The sequence below is a fragment of the Eupeodes corollae genome, chromosome 2, assembly GCF_945859685.1.
Source record: "Eupeodes corollae chromosome 2, idEupCoro1.1, whole genome shotgun sequence".
NCBI classification, from domain to species: Eukaryota; Metazoa; Arthropoda; class Insecta; order Diptera; family Syrphidae; genus Eupeodes; species Eupeodes corollae.
In genome coordinates, this window is record NC_079148.1 from 38,841,685 (window position 1) to 38,861,520 (window position 19,836).

Genomic DNA, 19,836 nt, shown 5'->3' on the forward strand with positions numbered 1-19,836 from the left:
GAACAGATCGCTAGAAATTGCTTGCCCACTTATACACATAAGAGGAAAGAGGAAACCACAATGGTGGGCCTCAGAGCTTAACTCGCTCAGGAAGGAATGCTGGAAACTTTTCAAATGGGCCAAAGCTGCAAGACTAGCCTCTCATTGGGACTCCTACAAAGAATCCCTAAGAATCTACAAGAAGGCACTAAGGAAATTCAAGCGATCTCTTTGGCGATCCTTCTGTGGCATGATAGAAGAAACTTCTGAAGCCTCTAGATTACGGAAAATTCTTTCAACTAATCCAGCTATGCCAAGCTGCTTGAAAAATACAAACGGCTCCTGGACAAATTCAAGTAATGAATCGCTGAACTTACTGTTGGACACTCACTTTCCTGGTAGTTCTATTACCGAAACTTGCAACAGTTATATTCGTTCAAGTTCAAATACAACATATCCACAAGGTCTGATCACAAAGGATAAGCTACAAATAACTCTTGCTTACCGCTATTTCTTTGGACTAAGAAAGCAATTGAGTGGTAAAGTCCTCTCTCGAGGGACCAAAGAGTTGCTATATAAGACCCTTATCATCCCCGTCCTCCTATACGGTGCAGAAGCATGGACCATGACAAAAGCGGATGAAAGCACCTTGGGTCGCTTCGAGAGAAAAGTTCTTCGTGTGATCTACGGTCCCGTATGCTACGAAGGGGAGTGGAGGAGAAGAAGAAGTACAGTGACGTAGACTTAGCCAGAAGGGTAAAAGTCCAAACGACTAAGATGGCTGGGTCACGTAGAGCGCATGGAAACCAATGCTCCGGCCCGGAAAGTCTTCGAATCCACACAGCAGGACAGCGCAGTAGAGGAAGGCCGCGGATCAGGTGAATCGCACAAGTGGAAGTGGAAGGTCACCCTAATTGGAGCGCGATACTGGAGACATCTATCTAGGGACCGAGCTAAATGGAGAAGTTTGTTGGGTGAGGTACTAGTTCACACAGGACTGTAGCGCCACCTTAAGTAAGTAAGTAAGTATGGTTGCTTTCCTTGACATCGAAGGTGCCTTTAACAACGTGGACACATCTGCAATCACATCTGCACTGACATCTCTAAATGTAGAGAGTTCGCTTCGGGAGTTAATTCATTTAATGCTTACTAGCAGAATAATTAACTCAAAACTGGGCAACGCTTCTAGTAGACGTTTCGTTAGTAGAGGCACACCGCAAGGTGGTGTTCTATCCCCTCTCCTCTGGAGCTTAGTGGTGAATGAAATCCTAACTAGTCTGGATGCGGAGGGTTTCAGAGTGATAGCCTATGCGGACGACGTTGCTATAGCAGTTTCAGGAAAGCATCTTAATATCCTAAAAGAACTCTTACAAAATGCCTTGGACAGACTAATACTTTGGGCTGATCGGTGTGGACTGGGTGTTAACCCATACAAAACCGATCTGGTCTTATTTTCGAGGAGATACAAAATTCCATTTGTCAACCCTCCCTATATTAAAGGAATCCAATTAAAATTCTCAGACGAGGCTAAATACCTAGGTCTTGTCTTAGACAAAAAACTAAATTGGAAACACAACGTACAGGAAAGAGTCAAAAAAGCTACTGTAGCTCTCTTTTCTTGCAAAAAAGCTATTGGTAATAAATGGGGTTTACAACTCAGAATCACGCATAGGCTATACACATCGGTAATCAGACCGATTTTAACGTACGAAGTGGCAGTATGGTGGACTGCTTTAGAGAAAGGTATAAAAAGGGATAAGTTAAATAAAGTACAACGTTCAGCCTGCCTATGTATAAGCGGACACCTTGCTCCACCTTACACCTCTTGACATATTTAGCAAACAAATAGCTGCAAGCTCTGCTATTTGCTTCAATGCTTCGTCGCAGTCGCCAAACAACATTGGCCACTCCGTAATTCTAAGGTACTTAGAATCAATTCCAAAGCACCCAGACTACACCATCCCCCAACTACAATTCGACAGGAATTTCCAGATTTCTTTACCTACCAGATCTTTTTGGGAGGATAGGACATTCTTAGAGGATGAGTCAATCCATTTTTACACAGATGGGTCAAAAACAAAAGAAGGGGTTGGTGGAGGTGTGTACTCTAAACGACTGAAATTAATTCTTTCATTCCGCCTTCCCAATCATTGTAGCGTGTTCTAGGCGGAACTTTTAGCGATAAAAGAAGGCCGCTATCAAATCTCTGGACTCTGTCTCTACAAACTCTATAACAGTCCATAACTGTCGATCATCTCTGATGGAGATGGCGAAACAGTTTAAAATTCACCTTTGCTGGGTGCAAGGCCATAGAGACATTCCAGGTAACTTTAAGGCAGATGAACTCGCCAGGAACGGTACAGGACAGCCCATCCTACCACGTTTGGCAAGTACTGGCATACCAATCGCTACTTGTAAACTGCTGCTAATACAAGACGCTGTGAGGAGGGCAGGCACCAGGTGGAACAACATCACCACGTGTCAAGTCACAAAAAACATCTGCCCAACACTGGTTCTTCATCTTCTCTGTACATGCCCTGCATGTTTTTTATTTCAGTTTTTTATATTACTGCACCACAACCGGAGACAACCACACCATGTAGTTAAGTTTTTTTTTCGTTACGGAATTTCTTGATTCGGTCCCCGCGTTCAAGGCGCGCGACAGCATAGTTTCTTCAATATCTTAATATGCAATACCTTAAAAATAAATGAGTGTAACTCCTCATTCCACTAGAGTTTAATTTTGTAACAAAGGATATTCTTCATTTTTGTACTCCTCAAGCCAAATTCTGAAAAAAGGCTTTAAGTTCTTCCTGAATCAAAAATTTAATATTGACAAATATATACAAAAAGTATTATAATCATTTAATAATGATAATTCAAGACCAAATCTGATCCAAGTGAAAGGAAAAAAGGACCTTCAAATAACTTATTGATGGGTGCTTTTTATTTTCCAAAAGGTCGTTTTCAAAAACCTACCAGCTGGTCAAAGTACTTATCGCTTTTGTTGAAAATAATTAAACAAAGTATGTTTACTTTTATACATCTCCCACTTAAGAAACAAAATAATAATGCCATGTTCTAAAATCAAGTCCAATTGATTCGTCACTTTCTTAATTATGCATTTTTGACAAAGATAATTTCAAAACGACAGCCTTAGCTTTGATCTTTTCCCACCAGCCGCATTTTGCATTATTTTCTTTCTTGTTTGTTCTCTATTTTGTACTATACTACAATTTAACATTAAACAAGACATTGCCGTAAACATGAAAGCCCCAATGCCACAGCCTTGACTCCATCCACACACACACAATAATTAATATTTTTTTTTGTGTTTTTCTGTAAAAATGCCATATTTCGGTATTGTAATGTCGATGCTGATGCTGTTACGAATAAATCATAAAAACCCACCCACAGTGAAAAATATTAATAATAATTTATAAGAGTAATTTCGAAACAGAACAAAAAATGAAGATCCTGTATTGCTGTCGGTCGTGCGCCCTCTCGTGCTGAAGATCCGTTTGGATGGACAGCATGTTTGTCAACGGACATGTCACCTTGCATTGCCATGCAAAAGCCAATTAAGAACAAATCTCATGTCCACTCAGATTTTGTCTAGAAAATGTCCGATCACTTCAAAAAGTGCACTTCTACATGTCACTTATTCACATTAATATTCCATCCAAGAAAAATAAACATCCGATCATGCTACTTACCACAGCTAAAGCCAGCACTAGCGCAGCGAGCGAGTATTTTCATAGTCACAGAGACACAGAAATTCCCGCCACGCCACCAACGGACGTAGCCGTCGGCGTAGCCGACATCGTGTCTGCATTTTGTTAATTATTGCCCCATCATTTCTTGAGTTTATTTGCCTACGACTACAACTTCGAGAGGTTGAAAAAACTGTACGCAATGCCACGCAGATTTTAAAAATCCACACCATTGACCGGAACTGTCCCCCGGATGGGTGCAATTTGCAGCAAGCAATTCCAACCGAGCGCTAATTTTTACAATCCCACTTGGAAACGATCACAACCACTTGAAAAATATTTTTTCAAGACAGCAAAAAAAAAATTTGTAACGCCTTATCGCCACAGGCACAGCAAGCGTCGGCGGCGCGGCGAATAAGCAATTGTTGAGCAAAATGAGCAAAAAACTCGGAAACGTTTGTAAGGCGCAAGGTAGTGGCGCGCGGTGGGTGAGTATCTGAAGCTGATGGTCTGGCACTGCGCCAACTATTTTTCGAATAATTGCCACCACTGCGAAAGCACTTTCGCCACCTACCGCGCTAGCAATCCGATCGATGCGTGGCTATCCGAAATACTTTTAAATATGAGCTACACTGGACAACGGACGACAGTTCTCGAGAAGACGTTAAACCGATCGTTTTGAAAAAAAAAATCGAAAAGTTATAAGAAACGAAAAAAATTATATAACCCGCATTAGCGTTTTTCAAGAGACTATTATAAGCGCGATTTTTATTCAAAAATATGAGCTCCACGCAACGCCTTGCCGAATTGGTCGAGCTCCATCTGGGGCCGTTGCATGAAAAAGATCCATGTTGGGAGATCGCGCCCTCGGATGTCGCAGGTCGTGGAGTATTTGCAAAGCGCGATATTAAACGTGGTGAAGTGATATTTCGTGAGAACCCTCTTCTTATTGGGCCCGCCGCTCAAAATGAGGACACTTTGAATATGTGCTCGATATGTTTTAAGGTTTTAAACGAAACAAAGTTTATGTGTCGCCAGGGATGTGGGTTGTCAGTGTGTGGGGCGTGTGGCAAAAAGAAGCAGCACAAGGACGAATGTGATCTATTTAAGTCGTGGCAGCCCAACGAACCGGGAATTGCAAATTCACAAGTTCTTCGGTTGGTGACTGTGGCTCGGGCCCTATTATTGTCACAGGAGCAACAGGATTTAATATACTCGCTGCAAGCAAGTTTGGACAATAACCATAGGACAGAGGTGCGATATGCGGCCAAGTGTTTCAGAAACTTCCCCACCGACAAGAAGATCATAGATGTTATCAATCGATCAGTGGCGGCAGTAAAGACATACGGATTTAATGCAGCCAATCCTGAAAAGACCACCGATAACGAGGAGTGTCCTCACAGATCGTTGTATCCATTATTTGGAGTTCTAAATAATGATTGTGTGTCAAATACAACGTACTCTTTGGAACCAAAGACATTCATGATGACAGTGAAGGCTGCATTGGATATTCCTAAGGGCACCGAGCTGACTACGACTTATACCAAATTGTTTTCGAATAATATTGCGAGATATCAATTTTTGAAAACTAAAAAGCAAATTGTTTGCAAGTGTCCCAGATGTATTGATCCAACGGTGAGTTTGATAGTTTTAAAAACTCAGTGAACCTTCGCACGTATTTGATTTAAGTGAGTTCAGATTAATGTTTAATATAGTGCTTTACAAACGCCATTCCATTCCTGACAACAGTACTCGCACACAGGAATGGTTGAGAGTTGTAAGTCACTAGGCCCTGGTTCACAACGGACTGTTGCGCCACCCCATTTGATTTGATTTGATAGTGCTTTACAAAAGTGTGAAAGAATTGAAAAATTCAAAACAGAATTTTTAAAAAAGTTCATAAAAAAGCCTTTTCTTGGTTTGTTAAAGACACATTCAAAACGACATTTTAACAAATTGTAATTTAAGGAAAGGAAATAGAAATTGTAAGCTTATTACATTAATTGAACCCCTTACGTTTGAACATTTAAGTTAAGTAAACAACACTTGTTCACTTGTTTTTGGTAAATCAAGAAAAGCTACAAAATATATTATTAATTAAAAACATATTTCTAAATCTTTTTAAATAATAGTTTTTTAATAAGCATTTCTGCTTTTTTAAAGGATTACTTTTTGTTTTAATTTTGTGTTGTAAAAAATTATTATTTATTATTATTTTTCTTATTGTTTCTAAGCTCTTTGTTTATTGTATTTCCGACAGATATATTAAGTCGATAAAATGTTATTTTTTTTAAATCCCGAAGTTTATTTTATTCTTTAAATGAATAGTTTTTAAACTTAAACTATTTATATTAAATTCTTAAGTCGTTTGTAGAAAAAACAACACATTTTTTTTGGGAAATCATTAATTCTTAAAAATATTTAAAAACTTTAACCCTTTCGTTTTGTTTACAATCTATGACACTTCATATTAAGATTTTATTGATAATCTTGTGTCATCTTTAGAACTGCGTTTGTTTGAGTTATAGCCAAACATCTTTCTCTAAAAGAACAGTTAGAAAAAAATCTCCATACAAATTTAGGATTTGATAAATTTAAAGTATTTTATTTTTCTAGTGTAGTTTTTACAGAATACTTAAGTTTTTCCTTTTCTGATTAAAAACGTTTGACAAATCAAGTTAAGTTTATTTCAAAATAGTTAATGATACAAATTTTGTGTTTCAAAATACTGTAAAATACGAATATTATTTCTCAAAATACCGTATACACAAAAAAGTGCTTAAATCAACCAAAAACGGTGTTTTAAAGGTTAAGTTAAGCCTCAAAACAATTCCTAACAATAAATTGTATAATAATTTTTGCACAAATCTTTCTTTTCTAGATATAATTTTAATTATTTTAGTATCTGACTAAGCTTCTGGAAATTCTCCTAAATTATGAGTCTTTAGTTGATTATATATGATGTTTTGAGAAAAACTTGAGTTTGATACTTGCACAGTTTTTAAAACTATGTTCAAAAACCTTAATTTTAAGTGCTGATTTCGAAACCAAACTTTTATTTTAACTATTTGCTCAAGTTTCCAAAATAACCGTTGTAAAAAACTTGATAAAATAGAATTATTTAGAAAAGAGATTCGTTACAACAAAAAAACTACTTTTATACCGTTTTACCTTTCTGTGTTAAAAATCGTTTAAACATATTTTTTTAAGGCACAACTTATAAAGATTTTGCGAAAAAGTAAAATGTGAAATACCTTTGGTCAGATTTAGATTAATTCCATCAAAACACAGTGAAAAAATCAAATTTTATTGCCAGAAAGAAAACTATTCCAACCAGTGTAAAATTTGCAGGAAATTTGTATTGCAAATAAAATTATTTTTAAACTTTAACAAATTAAAAAACAATTAATTTTAAAATGTATAGAAATAAAAAGTAAAAATAAACGTTCAATTTTAACTTTGAACTTTTACAAAATTTAAAAATATATTGGTGCTTCCTCAAAATACGTCGTAAATATTTATTGTTTTAAAGGTATCATAATTAGACTTGCCAACAAGGAAATATTTCTGGCAATTAAATTTTATTTTTTCATCAATCTATCACGTCAGGATTTTAAGATACAACTCTTCATAATTGGAAAACAACTTATTTTATGCTTTTTGAGGCGTGATGATTTTCAAGATCTACAATCCCCTTACTTTAATATGCAGTTTGAAACTTTTGAGCATCATTAGTTTTAAGTCTTCACTTTTCATTCATTTACCTTAAAACAACGTTCAAGCTAAAATGTAAACGCAAGATTTGTTTTTATTACAAATTCGTAGTCTTAATGCTATAACATCAAGTTTTGGTAGATAAAATATAAAAATAATTTTGATATGAGGTATTTCTGAGTTGAAGCAATAAAAATTAATTAATTAAAATAATTTTCGCGGGTACTGCCTCTTGCGAGGAATTGACAAATCCTTCAAGAGTAATTCTTGTCATGAAAAAGTGCTTTCTCAAACTAGCCGTTCGGATTCGGCCTAAAATTGTAGGTTCCTTCCATTCCTGACAACAGTACTCGCACACAGGAATGGTTGAAAGTTGTAAGTCACTAGGCCCTGGTTCACAACGGACTGTTGCGCCACCCCATTTGATTTTTTTGACATTTATTAGAGACAACAAGAGGGCATTTAATCAATTTTTTTGAAAATATCATTCAGAAAAATCACAGAATAGATTTTGCATTTTTTGAATAGTAAACTTTTTTTAATGTTATAAAAAAGATTCCAGATTACACAGCAGTATTCCAAGATTGATCTTTCATATGTGGTAAAAAGCGATTTAATAGCGAGAGGGTTTTTGCTAAAACGTTTGGTAAAACCGGCATTTGCTTTGGATGCACTAAATTCAAAGTTAAGTTAAGGGTCAGAAATCACACCAAAATCTTTCAAGAACTTGGCCCTCTATTTTGTAGTCAAAGATAATTTCAAAAAAGTTCAAAAAAGAAAATCATTAGCATTTATCGATTTTTGATTGATAATTGGCTTTTCGTGCATCATTGGGTTGATTTCGAAATATCATTTTTTAAGAACTGGCAGTCATTAATAGATTTTATTCAGCGAAAAATTTTAAATGAACGGCGAAAAGAAGTTGAATAAAATTGAAGAATATAATCATTTATGAAAATTAGGAAGAGAAGAGACCCAAGATGGCTACCTTGGGGTACTCCAGATAAAACCAAATGTTGTGAGAGAACATCGTCAATGCAAACAAATTGAACTCGACCTTTAAGGATTCCAACTATTCAAAAACTTAGAATGAAAACCAAAGAATAGGGCCCAAGATGGCTACCTTGGGGTACACCAGATAAAAACAAATGTTTTGAGAGAACATCGTCAATGCAAACAAATTAAACCCAACCCTTAAGGATTCCAACTATTCAAAAACTTAGAATGAAAACCAAAATTTTTATTATTTTAAGAACTACTTTGCGATTTAAACCATTTGCAAAAATTACGAAAAAAGGAGCCTAGGGCTACCTTGGGGTACAGCAGATGAAACCAAATGTTTTGAGAGAACATCGTCGATGCAAAGAAATTGAACCCGACTATAAAGGATTCCAACTATTTTAAAACTTAGAATAAAAACCAAAATTTGTATTATTTTAAGAACTACTTTGCAATTTAAACCATTTTTAAAAATTAGGAAAAGAAGGGGCCCGAAATGGCTACCTTGAGGTACATCAGATAAAATCAAATGTTTTGAGAGAACATCGTCAATGCAAACAAATTGAACCCGACCTTGAAGGATTCCAACTATTCAAAAACTTAGAAGGAAACCAAAGTTTTTTTTATTTTAAGATTTAAAGCTACCCATTTTCAGAGAGGTACTTATGTTTAAAAACTTGATCTAATATTAAAATTATGAAGTGAAGTTCAAATTTAGCATAGAAAATTAATTTGTAAACCATAATACAGAAAAAAAACTTAATTTTATTGACCAGTGTTATTAGAAATTATTTAATAAAAGACTGGATGAATACAATTTTAAAAGAAATAAGATTTCAGTAATGTTAAAAATCTAAAACCTTTTTGCTAATCAGTGCTATTCTTACAAAACTTTCCATAGAAAATAATTATCTAAATATATGTATATCAATTATAAATATATAACAAATTCTAATAAGTTAAAATAAGTGCAAATACGTGACAACATTCCCTGAAAAAAGTTACAATAATACTAATGACAAATACTGCTAACATTATAATTGTTAAGGTGAGGTATTTGGACAATATGTGTTTTCAAACTTTATGTTTCATAACTCGATTCCAATGCACATTAATTTAATTTAAAATTTGTCTGTTTTATCTCAGGTATTTAGTTTTAATTTTTTTTGTATTTCTGCATTTTTTTAAATTTTTAAGTTGTTTAAAAGTAACCTTAAACAAATAGGTATAAATGCAATACAAAAAATCAAAATCCAAACTTTTTAAACACCTTTAAATTGATTTGAATTATAATTAAATGTAACTTTTTCTATTGTTCCACAGGAAAAGGGCTCCTTCATATCCGGTCTCTATTGCCGCAACACACAATGCGAAGGTCTCGTTGTACCAGAAACCAAAAATATGCCGCATCCTGATTGGAATTGCCTAAAATGCAAACAAAAGTCAAACTACAGCCAAATGATCAAAAGTCAGGACTTTGCATCGGGAGCTTTAAATGCCAAGTTTCATGCAGATTCTTTGAGTGTGGTTATTGATTATATCAACGAGAAAAGCTCCAATTTTATACCAAGTTCCAATCATATTGTTATTCATGCAAAACTTCAAATCATAGAAAAATTAAGTCAATCAAAGGATAAATTCACAGAAGATGAATACAAAAACAAAGACCGCTACTGTACCGATCTTTTAGAAATATTAGACAAATTAGGTGTGGGTGATTGTCCCATGAGGACATATTTAGAAACTGAAAAAGTTAAGTAGTAAAGAATTTTATTATAAATAAAATCATATACAAATACAAAAACAATTTAAATTATAACTTTTTATAAAATAATGTACCATAAATTATAATTTAAAAACAAAATGAAATGATAAAAACCAAAATAAAATTTTAAAAAATTTAACAGTAATTCAAAATGTATTTTCGCGCGATAGTATTTATTTTTAAAACAAAAAAGAAAAGTCAAACATGTAGAATATTTTTAGAGGTTAAACAAAAACAATACTCCAAAGACATCCTGTTTGTTTACTAACACAAAATTTGAGTAAGATTAATGTATTTCTGAAACAATAAAACTAAGCTATAAAAACATACACATTTTCACAAAGTATTTTTTTAAATGTTTTTGAATGTACCACCAAACGGCCTGGGAGATCGTTTTGGCCAACACCTATTTCGTTAATCATCGCGCTGACATTTGTTTCCGTATGGACAAGTGAAAAAGTGAGGTAATTTGCAGATCAACAACTTTTTGAAAAATATATTTGTGCTTTTTTTTTGTTCGCTTTGAAAACAAATGACTTTGGACAGTTTTTCATATATTTGACTATAAACATGACATGCTGTCAGTTCGATATCAACAAGAACCGTAAGTAGCTCTATTATAAGTGAGTGGCGCCGCGCCGCGCCGGGACGCACCGGCTAACTCGCAAACGGGTAGCGAGAGCAAAGCTTGTATTTTATCAAACTATTTGTCCCAAATTTTTTGAAAATGACAAATTTCGAGAATTCACCTAAAGATTAAGATTGTTTTAATTTTTCTTTACCTAGAATTTATAAATATTTAAATAAATTAATTTATAATTTAGAAGAGACTGAATTTGTCTACACAGAAATATTAAAGAGTTGCTGGGGAATTGAAATCGTGAAATTCCGGCGCGGTTTTTTTTTTATAAAAATAGAAAAGCTTGGTATTTCTTAGTAGGTTGGTTTATCTAAATACGTAGCGATAAGTTAAAAAACATTCGTTTTGGAAAAAAATATCACGAGATTTTGAAAATAAATTTTCGTATAAATGGCGACCTTCGCAAAGAACTTTATGAAGGACAATTTTATAAAATCAACAATGTTTAGCAATGATCTTGACAATTATTTTGTTTGGTTGGGTTAAATCGTGGTCTTGACGAAATAGAAATTACAATTAGTTGTTATGAGTTACGGCACGTGGAAAGTGAAAAATCTCTATGTTTATTTGGTTTGTTAGCAATTATTTGAAATACATTAATTTTGTTTTGTTCTTTTTTATAATTTCAGTTGATTTTCTTTTGAAACATTAGGTAGATTTTAAAATTCATACTAAAATATTCGATTGAAGATCGAAGAATACAGCTTCCAATTATTTTTTGAAATATTTTGAAAATTGAAAATACCGAAAAATGTCTTTAGAAAGTTTTAGACTTTATTAGAACAGGTTTGAAATTTTATAAGATATTAAAACCGTTTTATTAAAACGAATTTAACATCGATAAAGACGTAGGTTTTTGATGCCTTGAGTTTGAAAGAGGTCTCAGAATTAAATGAAATCAGGCAAGGTTTTTTTCATAGCCTACTTCTGGAAAAAATGAAAACGTTGTCAGAAATTACTAGGCTTCTATTTTTTTTGAGTTATTTTCATATTTGTACATGCAAAATTCCTCGTGATTCCGCGCTAAATTAACGACTGTTAAGTGATATATTAATACTATTGAAGTAAGTTACTTGGTCAAAAATGTTATTTTACTAATTTTAATAATCCTTCGGTCTCTTAACATTTAAATAGAGTTAATATCATAAAATAGCTACTTTTTCTTTAATTTATTTGCCAAATCAAAAACTTTGACATTTCGAATAAATAGGGCCGTTCCTCAGTTCAGGTCTATTTGCTTTTTTCATTTTCTTATGGCCTGTCACTTTTCAGATGTTTTCAGACGTAAGATTTAAAAATTATGTCTAGCAGCTGTCAACTGTTTTGCTACTTTTTTTGGTTTCTCACTTTTCTATAGGAAATATACAAATATTTCTTTCTTACTTTAAAATGAAGGGTGTTTTTTAGGACGTGTGGTTTTGAAGTAGAAATAAAACTCATATATTTTAAAGTTATGTTAGATTTAGATTTATTCTAAGGGCAAGTTTCACCATTAAATAAATGGCTTGAATAAATTTAACCCAAGGGGACCGTTTTGGACCGTTTGTAAGAAAATATTCTCTTTTGAGGCTGCAACTGTCGTAGGTTTATCAGCGTAGATAAGTGATTTTACAAAACCACACACAAAATAGTTCAGCGTTGTTAAATCGAAAAATCTTGGAGACCACGCCACAGGCCCATGACGCCAGATATTGCCCTTACAAAAAGATTCTTTGAATACATTGATTCTTTCGTTGCGTCGCATTGCGTTGCGCTAACTGAACCATTAAGTAATAAATTTGTAAACATTGTTGAAGAGTATGGTGGATTATTATAAAACGGCAAACTAATCTGGAAATAAATTAATTGACAGCTATCAAAAAGACCAATCCAGAAATCTACACGTTTAAAAAAAAAACCGTTATATTAAGATTAAATTTTCGTGAGTTGGCTCATCAGCATGGCTTTAGAAGGCAGATTTTTCATCACACCTTAGAAAAATTTTAGGTTTCGTTTCGTAAGCTTGGCGCAAAATGAAGCTTATCTTATGCATCTGTCTTTCCTCGTACCTAGTCATCATTATCGCTATCAGCTCGTTAACCTGGAGGCGGTCCTGGACATATAGCGACGCCAGTCTACGCTATCTCTCTAGTGGCGTACCATAAAATGTACTACAAAGAACTTTCCGAGCTGGTTCCTCTTCGCCTCATACAAGCTAGGTGTCCAGCCCACCCGTGTCTACAGAGCTTAATTTTTGCCATAACATCAGCTTTGAGGTAGATTGCATAGAGTTCATGATTGTTGCGTCTCTGGAATTATCCACATGAGGGGCAACAATTCTCCTCGAAAACTTTCCCTCAAACGCTCCTAAGAGTTTGGAGTTGAAGCCACCATGCACTTTTTTCCCTTTATTAATGTATTCAGTTCTTTAGATGATTTCGATGTCGTATATTTGACTAGACCTGGTCACAATGGGCCATTTTGTTAGGGTGTCACGATCTGCTTTCTTTAACTCCAGTTTGAAGAGGAGACAGGCCATATCTCTCGGCGAATTTAATTGTAGATATTAATTGGTCCGGATAGGAATCTGACTACTTTAACTCGGATTGCTATATTGGTCATGATGAACCTACGTAGTCGAGTCAATTGATTTGAGATGCCGAAGTCTCTCAACGCTTTGAAGATAGATAGATAGATAAATTTCTTTTTTTGCAATATATATGTTTTACATTCTATTAAAACTAAGAACATAAGGACATGGCAAAGCAGCATGCTGTCTGCCTGATAGACATTTTTTTAAACTACAATACATATACATATGTAAGTAAAATACAAAAGTTTTTAAATCTTCAATAAACAGTTTTTTACGTTTTTTATTTATTTTATCAACTTATTCGACTCTTAAAGAGAAAATTGTTAAAGAAAAAGCGAATCTTAAAAATCTTATTACACTTTTAAGAAATTTTAATGACTTGGAGCATACCTAGATATCTACTATTCAATTTTCACGTGATTTGAAACACAAATATTTGAAAGATGCTTTTTATGCAATTTTAATGAGTTGCAACATAAATATTAGGTATACAATTTTCACGTGATTTGAAACACAAAGATTTGTTTTTTTTTTTTTTTTAACTGGAAGAATATTTCTTAAGGTTCAAAAACTATTGTGATATGACAACGCATGTTTACAAAATTTAAAGAGATTTACCCAACCAATTGATCCGTTGAAAATATCAATAAGCTCGTTCAAAGTCAAAAAACTGGCTTGGAAATATAATCGCCTTATTTCTTGCAATATTGGGCAAACTGCTATAAAATGGTAAGTACCTTCAAGTTCTGTTAAATTGCAGAGAGTACAGATTTGTGATAAATCGGATCTATTAAGGCACAAAGTTTAGATTAAGTATTTCGACTCTAGCCCTAAAGATGATACCGATAGCTTCTGCAGTCAGTTGGTGGTTCAGGTTCCTGAAAATGTTTTTACTTTCTGAAGAGGATACCCTTTCTAGATATTGTAAGTGTATCGCATTATTAGTTTTAGCAAACAGGTCATCAAGTAAATTCTGCCATTCAATAACGTTATTTTTAGTTAAAGGAAGCGTTACATTTTGTGCCGTAGCAAGATGGTTCCATTCTTTGAAAGGTCTTGCGTTTCTTCGAAGTTGCCTTAACAGAATTGATTTATGTAGTCCGTTTTCTCTTTTCACTACTGTAGTCAGATATTTGGCATGCGATTTAAGATTTTGAATGCAAATCGGTGCTAAACCTGACTCCACATGTAAAGCATACGTTGGTGTTGCGTTAGGTAATCGAAATAGTCGTTTGAAAAAGAACCTCTGGATACTTTCGAATTCCTCATGTTGTGCGTACCCAAATGCTTGCACCTCATAACACATACAAGTATTGACTGTTGCTTTGAACACTCGGTACATCAATGTTGCTGTTGCTGAAAAACGTTAGTCACATCAGATTTATAGCTAGGTTAGCTTCTCTACCGTTCTTCTTTGTATGTTTACTCCAGTTTAGGTTAAATGTTATCAACACTCCCAGGTACTTGAACTCCTTTACTACATCGATGCGTTCATTTTTGATGGTACATGGTTCCTCCGGTAGCCTTCTTCGGTGTCTAGATTCAAAAATCATAGCTATTAATTTACTTGTATTGATTTTTAGGCCCCAAGTTGAACAGAAGTCTTCAAGTCTGTTGATTTGCAGTTGCAGAGCACATGGTGTATCATCCAAAAGCACCAGGTCATCAACATAGAGTAGACTCTGACTAAGGAGCCCGTAAAAAATACACCTCACGGAAGAATGTCAGTGACATCATCGATATAAAGGGCAAACAAAATTGGGCTGAGAATGCATCCTTGGGGAACACCCGTAAATGTCTCAAACTATCACGGCTTTGTAAAGTTCTACCCTAGCTATATTATCCTCGCATCTACTGACTAAAATGAAGAAACCAACAGAAATACCTAAGCCAAAATTATTCAAGGCCATCGTAGAGAATTATACAAAAGAGTTATACAAATATACACACTTATATATAATGCGGTTATTATGTGTGTTTCATCATTCTCTTTTAAATTTAAAAAAAGGATCAAAGAATTTAATAAAATCAATCCATCCTGTCTACAATCTTGAATTTCAAGAGCAGTTTCGTGCTGTCCTTCTTTAATTGTATAATGTAATTTTTTATTCATTTCTACATTGAATCTAAAAGTTGTTTTATTATTATAGCACGTGCTATTGATTCGTGCATTTAATTAATAAGGATAGTTAAAGTCGCTATATACCCAAGGGTGAGAAAATTGTAATTTTAATGAACCCTCTATTTCTACCCCAACCAATAATAAAAATAAAACCTTTTCAAATTTTTATATTATGAACATATCACGACGCTTTTTTGTATGCCCACACATAAAATCCAATCATATTTCATATTGGTTATACATTTATCTACATACCATTTTGAATGTAGTGTACATATCTATTTGTTGTCACTCTTGGTTCTCCTAGATTTACAAAGGAATCATGAAATTTTAATAATATATTAATGTATTTATTGAGATACATACATATATTTGAAATTTTCTTTGAAAGTCTTTTAATAATTGAAAATCATGAACTTAATAAACCAAAAATGAATTTTAAAATTCGTATTTTATTTCCTTTTTCTCTTAACATATATTTAGGAGTTATAACTTCGGAAATATGAAAAGTTTTTCTGTTGCATATTTTCCGCAGCTTTAAGATTAGCTTTTAAGGCGAACATTTTACGAATCCTCAAAAGTGATTTCATCTCTATAATATGCAATAGGGAATGAAGTGGAAATACCAGTATACAAATTTATGCGTTATAAATAATTCACTTTGAATTTAAAAAAAAAAAACAAATTCTTAAAGACTTGGGAAACAAAGGTCTGTCATTGCGACGTGATAATGTATGCGGATGTGGAAAGCATAGGGGAGTATTTTTAGAATGTCATTAAATTATATAGAACAAGAACAACTTTTCACTTAAATAGGCATAAAGTGTTGAGAGCTATTAAAGTAAAAGTATTGTTAATGTTATTAACGAAAATATTATAAGTTAAAAATAGGTGGAGTAAATGAGCTCGTTATTTTAACATATAAAAATACATCTGATTTGTTAAAAACTATTTTGTAATTAAACTTTGAAACGTCATATTAATGAAATGCGTTTCGCTTTTATTTTGCACAATTTGGCAGATCACAAGTTTTTATTTTAACAGAACAACATATAATATGAAAGGTATTTACACAATTTCTGATTTTTGTATTTTTAATATCATTGCAAATCAGTTTTGGAGAAGAAATAATTCCAAAAAGAAATGCAACAATTTTCTAAACGTATTAGCCTATAAATTGGCGTGTGACTTGAGCGTGGTCAACTTTTGAGAGGAAATAAAGCAGAAAGATGCAGAAAGGACTCTCAAGAAAATTGCGTAGGCGTTTTTTTTTTTACGATAATAATTGGGTGGCGCAACAGTCAGGGCCCAGTGACTTACAGCTCTCAACCATTTCTGTGTGCGAGTACTGTTGCCAGGAATGGAAGGGACCTACAATTTTAGGCCGAATCCGAACGGCTAATTTGAGAAAGCACTTTTTCATGACAAGAATTACTCTTGAAGGATTTGTCAATTCCTCACATGAGGCAGTACCCGCGAAACTTATTTTTTTTAATTAAGGTGGCACAGGCAGGGATTAAATCCAAGACCACTTGAATGACAGTTCAATGCACTAACCATCATGCCACGGGTACTACTTTTTACCATGTCATTTTAAAAAAGGTGAACATTTTGGTTAACCGTAAATACCTGACGAGCCAATGACGCTAGAGACTTGATTTTAATTATATTATATATTGTTACGTGATACCAAGCCAGTATATTTTTGGAAAAAATCCAATTGACGGTTTTTTTATAAATAAAAAAAAGAAAAAAAATGTGTCACCTCGAAAATTTTATAAAACAAATTTCATCTCCAAACCGATTTTGTGCAACGAAAAATAACGTTTTTAACATCTGGTTAAATTTTGAGAAAAATCAAACTGTCAGTTTTCTTTTTTTTTTTAAATAAAACCTTAAAAAACGAAACAGCATTTAATTTCGACTCAAATAGTTTTTCAAAAATTAAAAATATCGTCTTCACACTTTTTTTATTTCACAGAAAATATAGTTTTCGATGTTCAGTTATTTTTTTTATATATTTTGGTAAAAATTGATGTTCGCTTCTTGATATCTCTCAAATTAATTTTATTCATCCAATTTGTAAAAATTTAAGAAATGCGACAATTGGTAAGAATTTGTTTTCGACTAAAAATCTATTCAACAAAACTAGATTTTAAAACTAAACTATTTCTTTATATGAAAAATATTGTTGGTAATTTTAAAATTTTTAAGAATAATTCAACTTACAACTTTTTTAACCCAACAGGAAAACCTACTTTTTAAGCAAGACAAATCGATAGACGGGATGAGAAGTTATCAGTGTGGATTGCATCCCAGCCTCTTTTTTAGTCTCTGCTGAAAAACCACAAACAATTGATCATTTAGAAGGCGAAATTCACACTATCGACAAAATAATATGCTCCAAAACTTTAGAAGGCGAAATTCACATTATCGACAAAATAATATGCTCCAAAACTTTCTCCAGAGTACTTGCCTATATTATTCTTATTTTAAATCCCATGTCTACCTGACAGATTTAAAAGCTCAATATTTAATTTCAAAAACAAAACTAAAGTTTACTTCGTCGCATAATTTACACATTTAAACACACGGTTTTGAGAAAAACAAGAACTTCGAAAATTATGGGATATAAAATTAATCAGTATTCGTGAAGTTTTTTTGTATATTCTTTTGGAGAATTTCTATGAATTTAATGTTTTTTAAGCCTAACCAATAAACTTACCAATAAAGATTTGCAAAATAAAATTGGACTCAAGTCATATCATTGTTCTATAAAAGATATAAGAGTCAAAAAATGGTGTTGAAAAGTTTATAGAAGTTTAATGTAATATTTAAAAAAAAAACTAAAGAACTACAAAAAAGAGAAACCGGGGTACCTTAAGGAAGTGTTTTAGGACCAACCTTGTATCTTTTATACACATAGGATATATACTGCAATAATGGATCCAGATAGGTCCATCGAAAAGACGTTATACATAGGTAAAGTGCACGACTGGGTAGTGCGAACTTTTTTTGCTTTTGTGTCCTAAGACTCGATACAAATATTTAAGTACTAATATTCCATTTTCGAACTTGCTCATATGTATATGTTCAAAGAGTCTGTTTTTTCCCCATATTTTAAGATCTAAAAATGTACCTGCAAAAAAGTTTGTATTCAAAAAATTAATAATTTTGCATTTGAGAAGTTTTTAAATTATTTTTTTATATATAAAATTTAAAATGAGTTTGAAAATATTTTTAGTATTCAGTTACTATATATAATAAATAATATAGTATATAACCCATTTCCGAATCATCAAATTTTGCAAAAAAATTGTTTGACTTTTTGTATGAGCAAATACTATTAAGACAATAAAAGAGCTTTTGCAGAAAAAAATGTTTGATATTGGTTCCTTAGTTCTTGAGAAAACTTAAAACCTAATAAAGGACGGTTCTATTGGGAGTATCCTTTTGGAGCAAGGAGACAAATTAAAAAAAAAACTATAGACAATCAAAAAAAATCTATCGTTTCGCTTTTGAGAAAATTCTAATTTTCGATTTTTAACAACAAATTTGTATGGGGACTACTGGTATTTTTATTCTTAAGAAAAATGAAAAAACTGCTAACGCGAATGTGCCTTAATTTCAATGGGCTGAAAAATATAATTCCTACATGTTGCAAGTAAAAAAGTGAAGAATTTAATTGAATCCGAATATCTTGATAACATTTTTTGTTTTATATTGTGACGTGATGCAAAATTGGTAAGAATAAAAAAAAATCGCACAACGGCTAGAGGCGGGGACAAAAATTAAATTACCACATAAAACCATTGTTTGCGTCAAAGAATAAGTTTTTTGACATCTGGTTAAATGTTTACAAAAATCGAAATTACAGTATTTTTTTTTACAAAAATTGAGAACCTAAAGAAAACAATTTCTATCCCGAATTCTCGGCAACAATTAAAGATATTGGCTTTAAATAATGTTTTTAGCGTCTGGTTTCTATAAAAATGCAACTGACAGATTAAATAAAAATAAAAATTTACAAAAAATATTACATCGAAATGGTAAAAAGATTTTCGACTCATTTTATTTTATACAAAATATTGTTGTTAAATAAGGTATTTTTCTTAGAAACTTCAATCGTGTTTTTTTGTAAACAAAATTAAAACCTACAAAAAATTCTAAAATAGCTCGGAGCAAAAAAAATTATTGAAATAAATTTTACTTTTTTACATGCAAAATATTGTTGTTAACTTTTTGTTAATTTTTTTTAGAAAAATGCAATCTCAAACTTTTTTTTACAATAAATGAAAACTCACAAAAGGAACTAAAAAGTGATAGTTACTA

At 32.8% G+C, this 19,836-nt stretch overlaps 1 protein-coding gene across 1 annotated transcript; it reads left to right on the forward strand.

Moving 5' to 3' along the window:
* The first annotated feature begins 4,324 nt into the window (after nucleotides 1-4,324).
* LOC129946677 (SET domain-containing protein SmydA-8) lies at nucleotides 4,325-10,499 on the forward strand. The gene is made up of 2 exons (XM_056056936.1): nucleotides 4,325-5,327; nucleotides 9,729-10,499. The coding sequence occupies exons 1-2, from the start codon at nucleotides 4,473-4,475 to the stop codon at nucleotides 10,164-10,166; spliced, it is 1,293 nt and encodes a 430-aa protein (XP_055912911.1). The 5' UTR covers nucleotides 4,325-4,472; the 3' UTR covers nucleotides 10,167-10,499.
* Nucleotides 10,500-19,836: the final 9,337 nt, after the last annotated feature.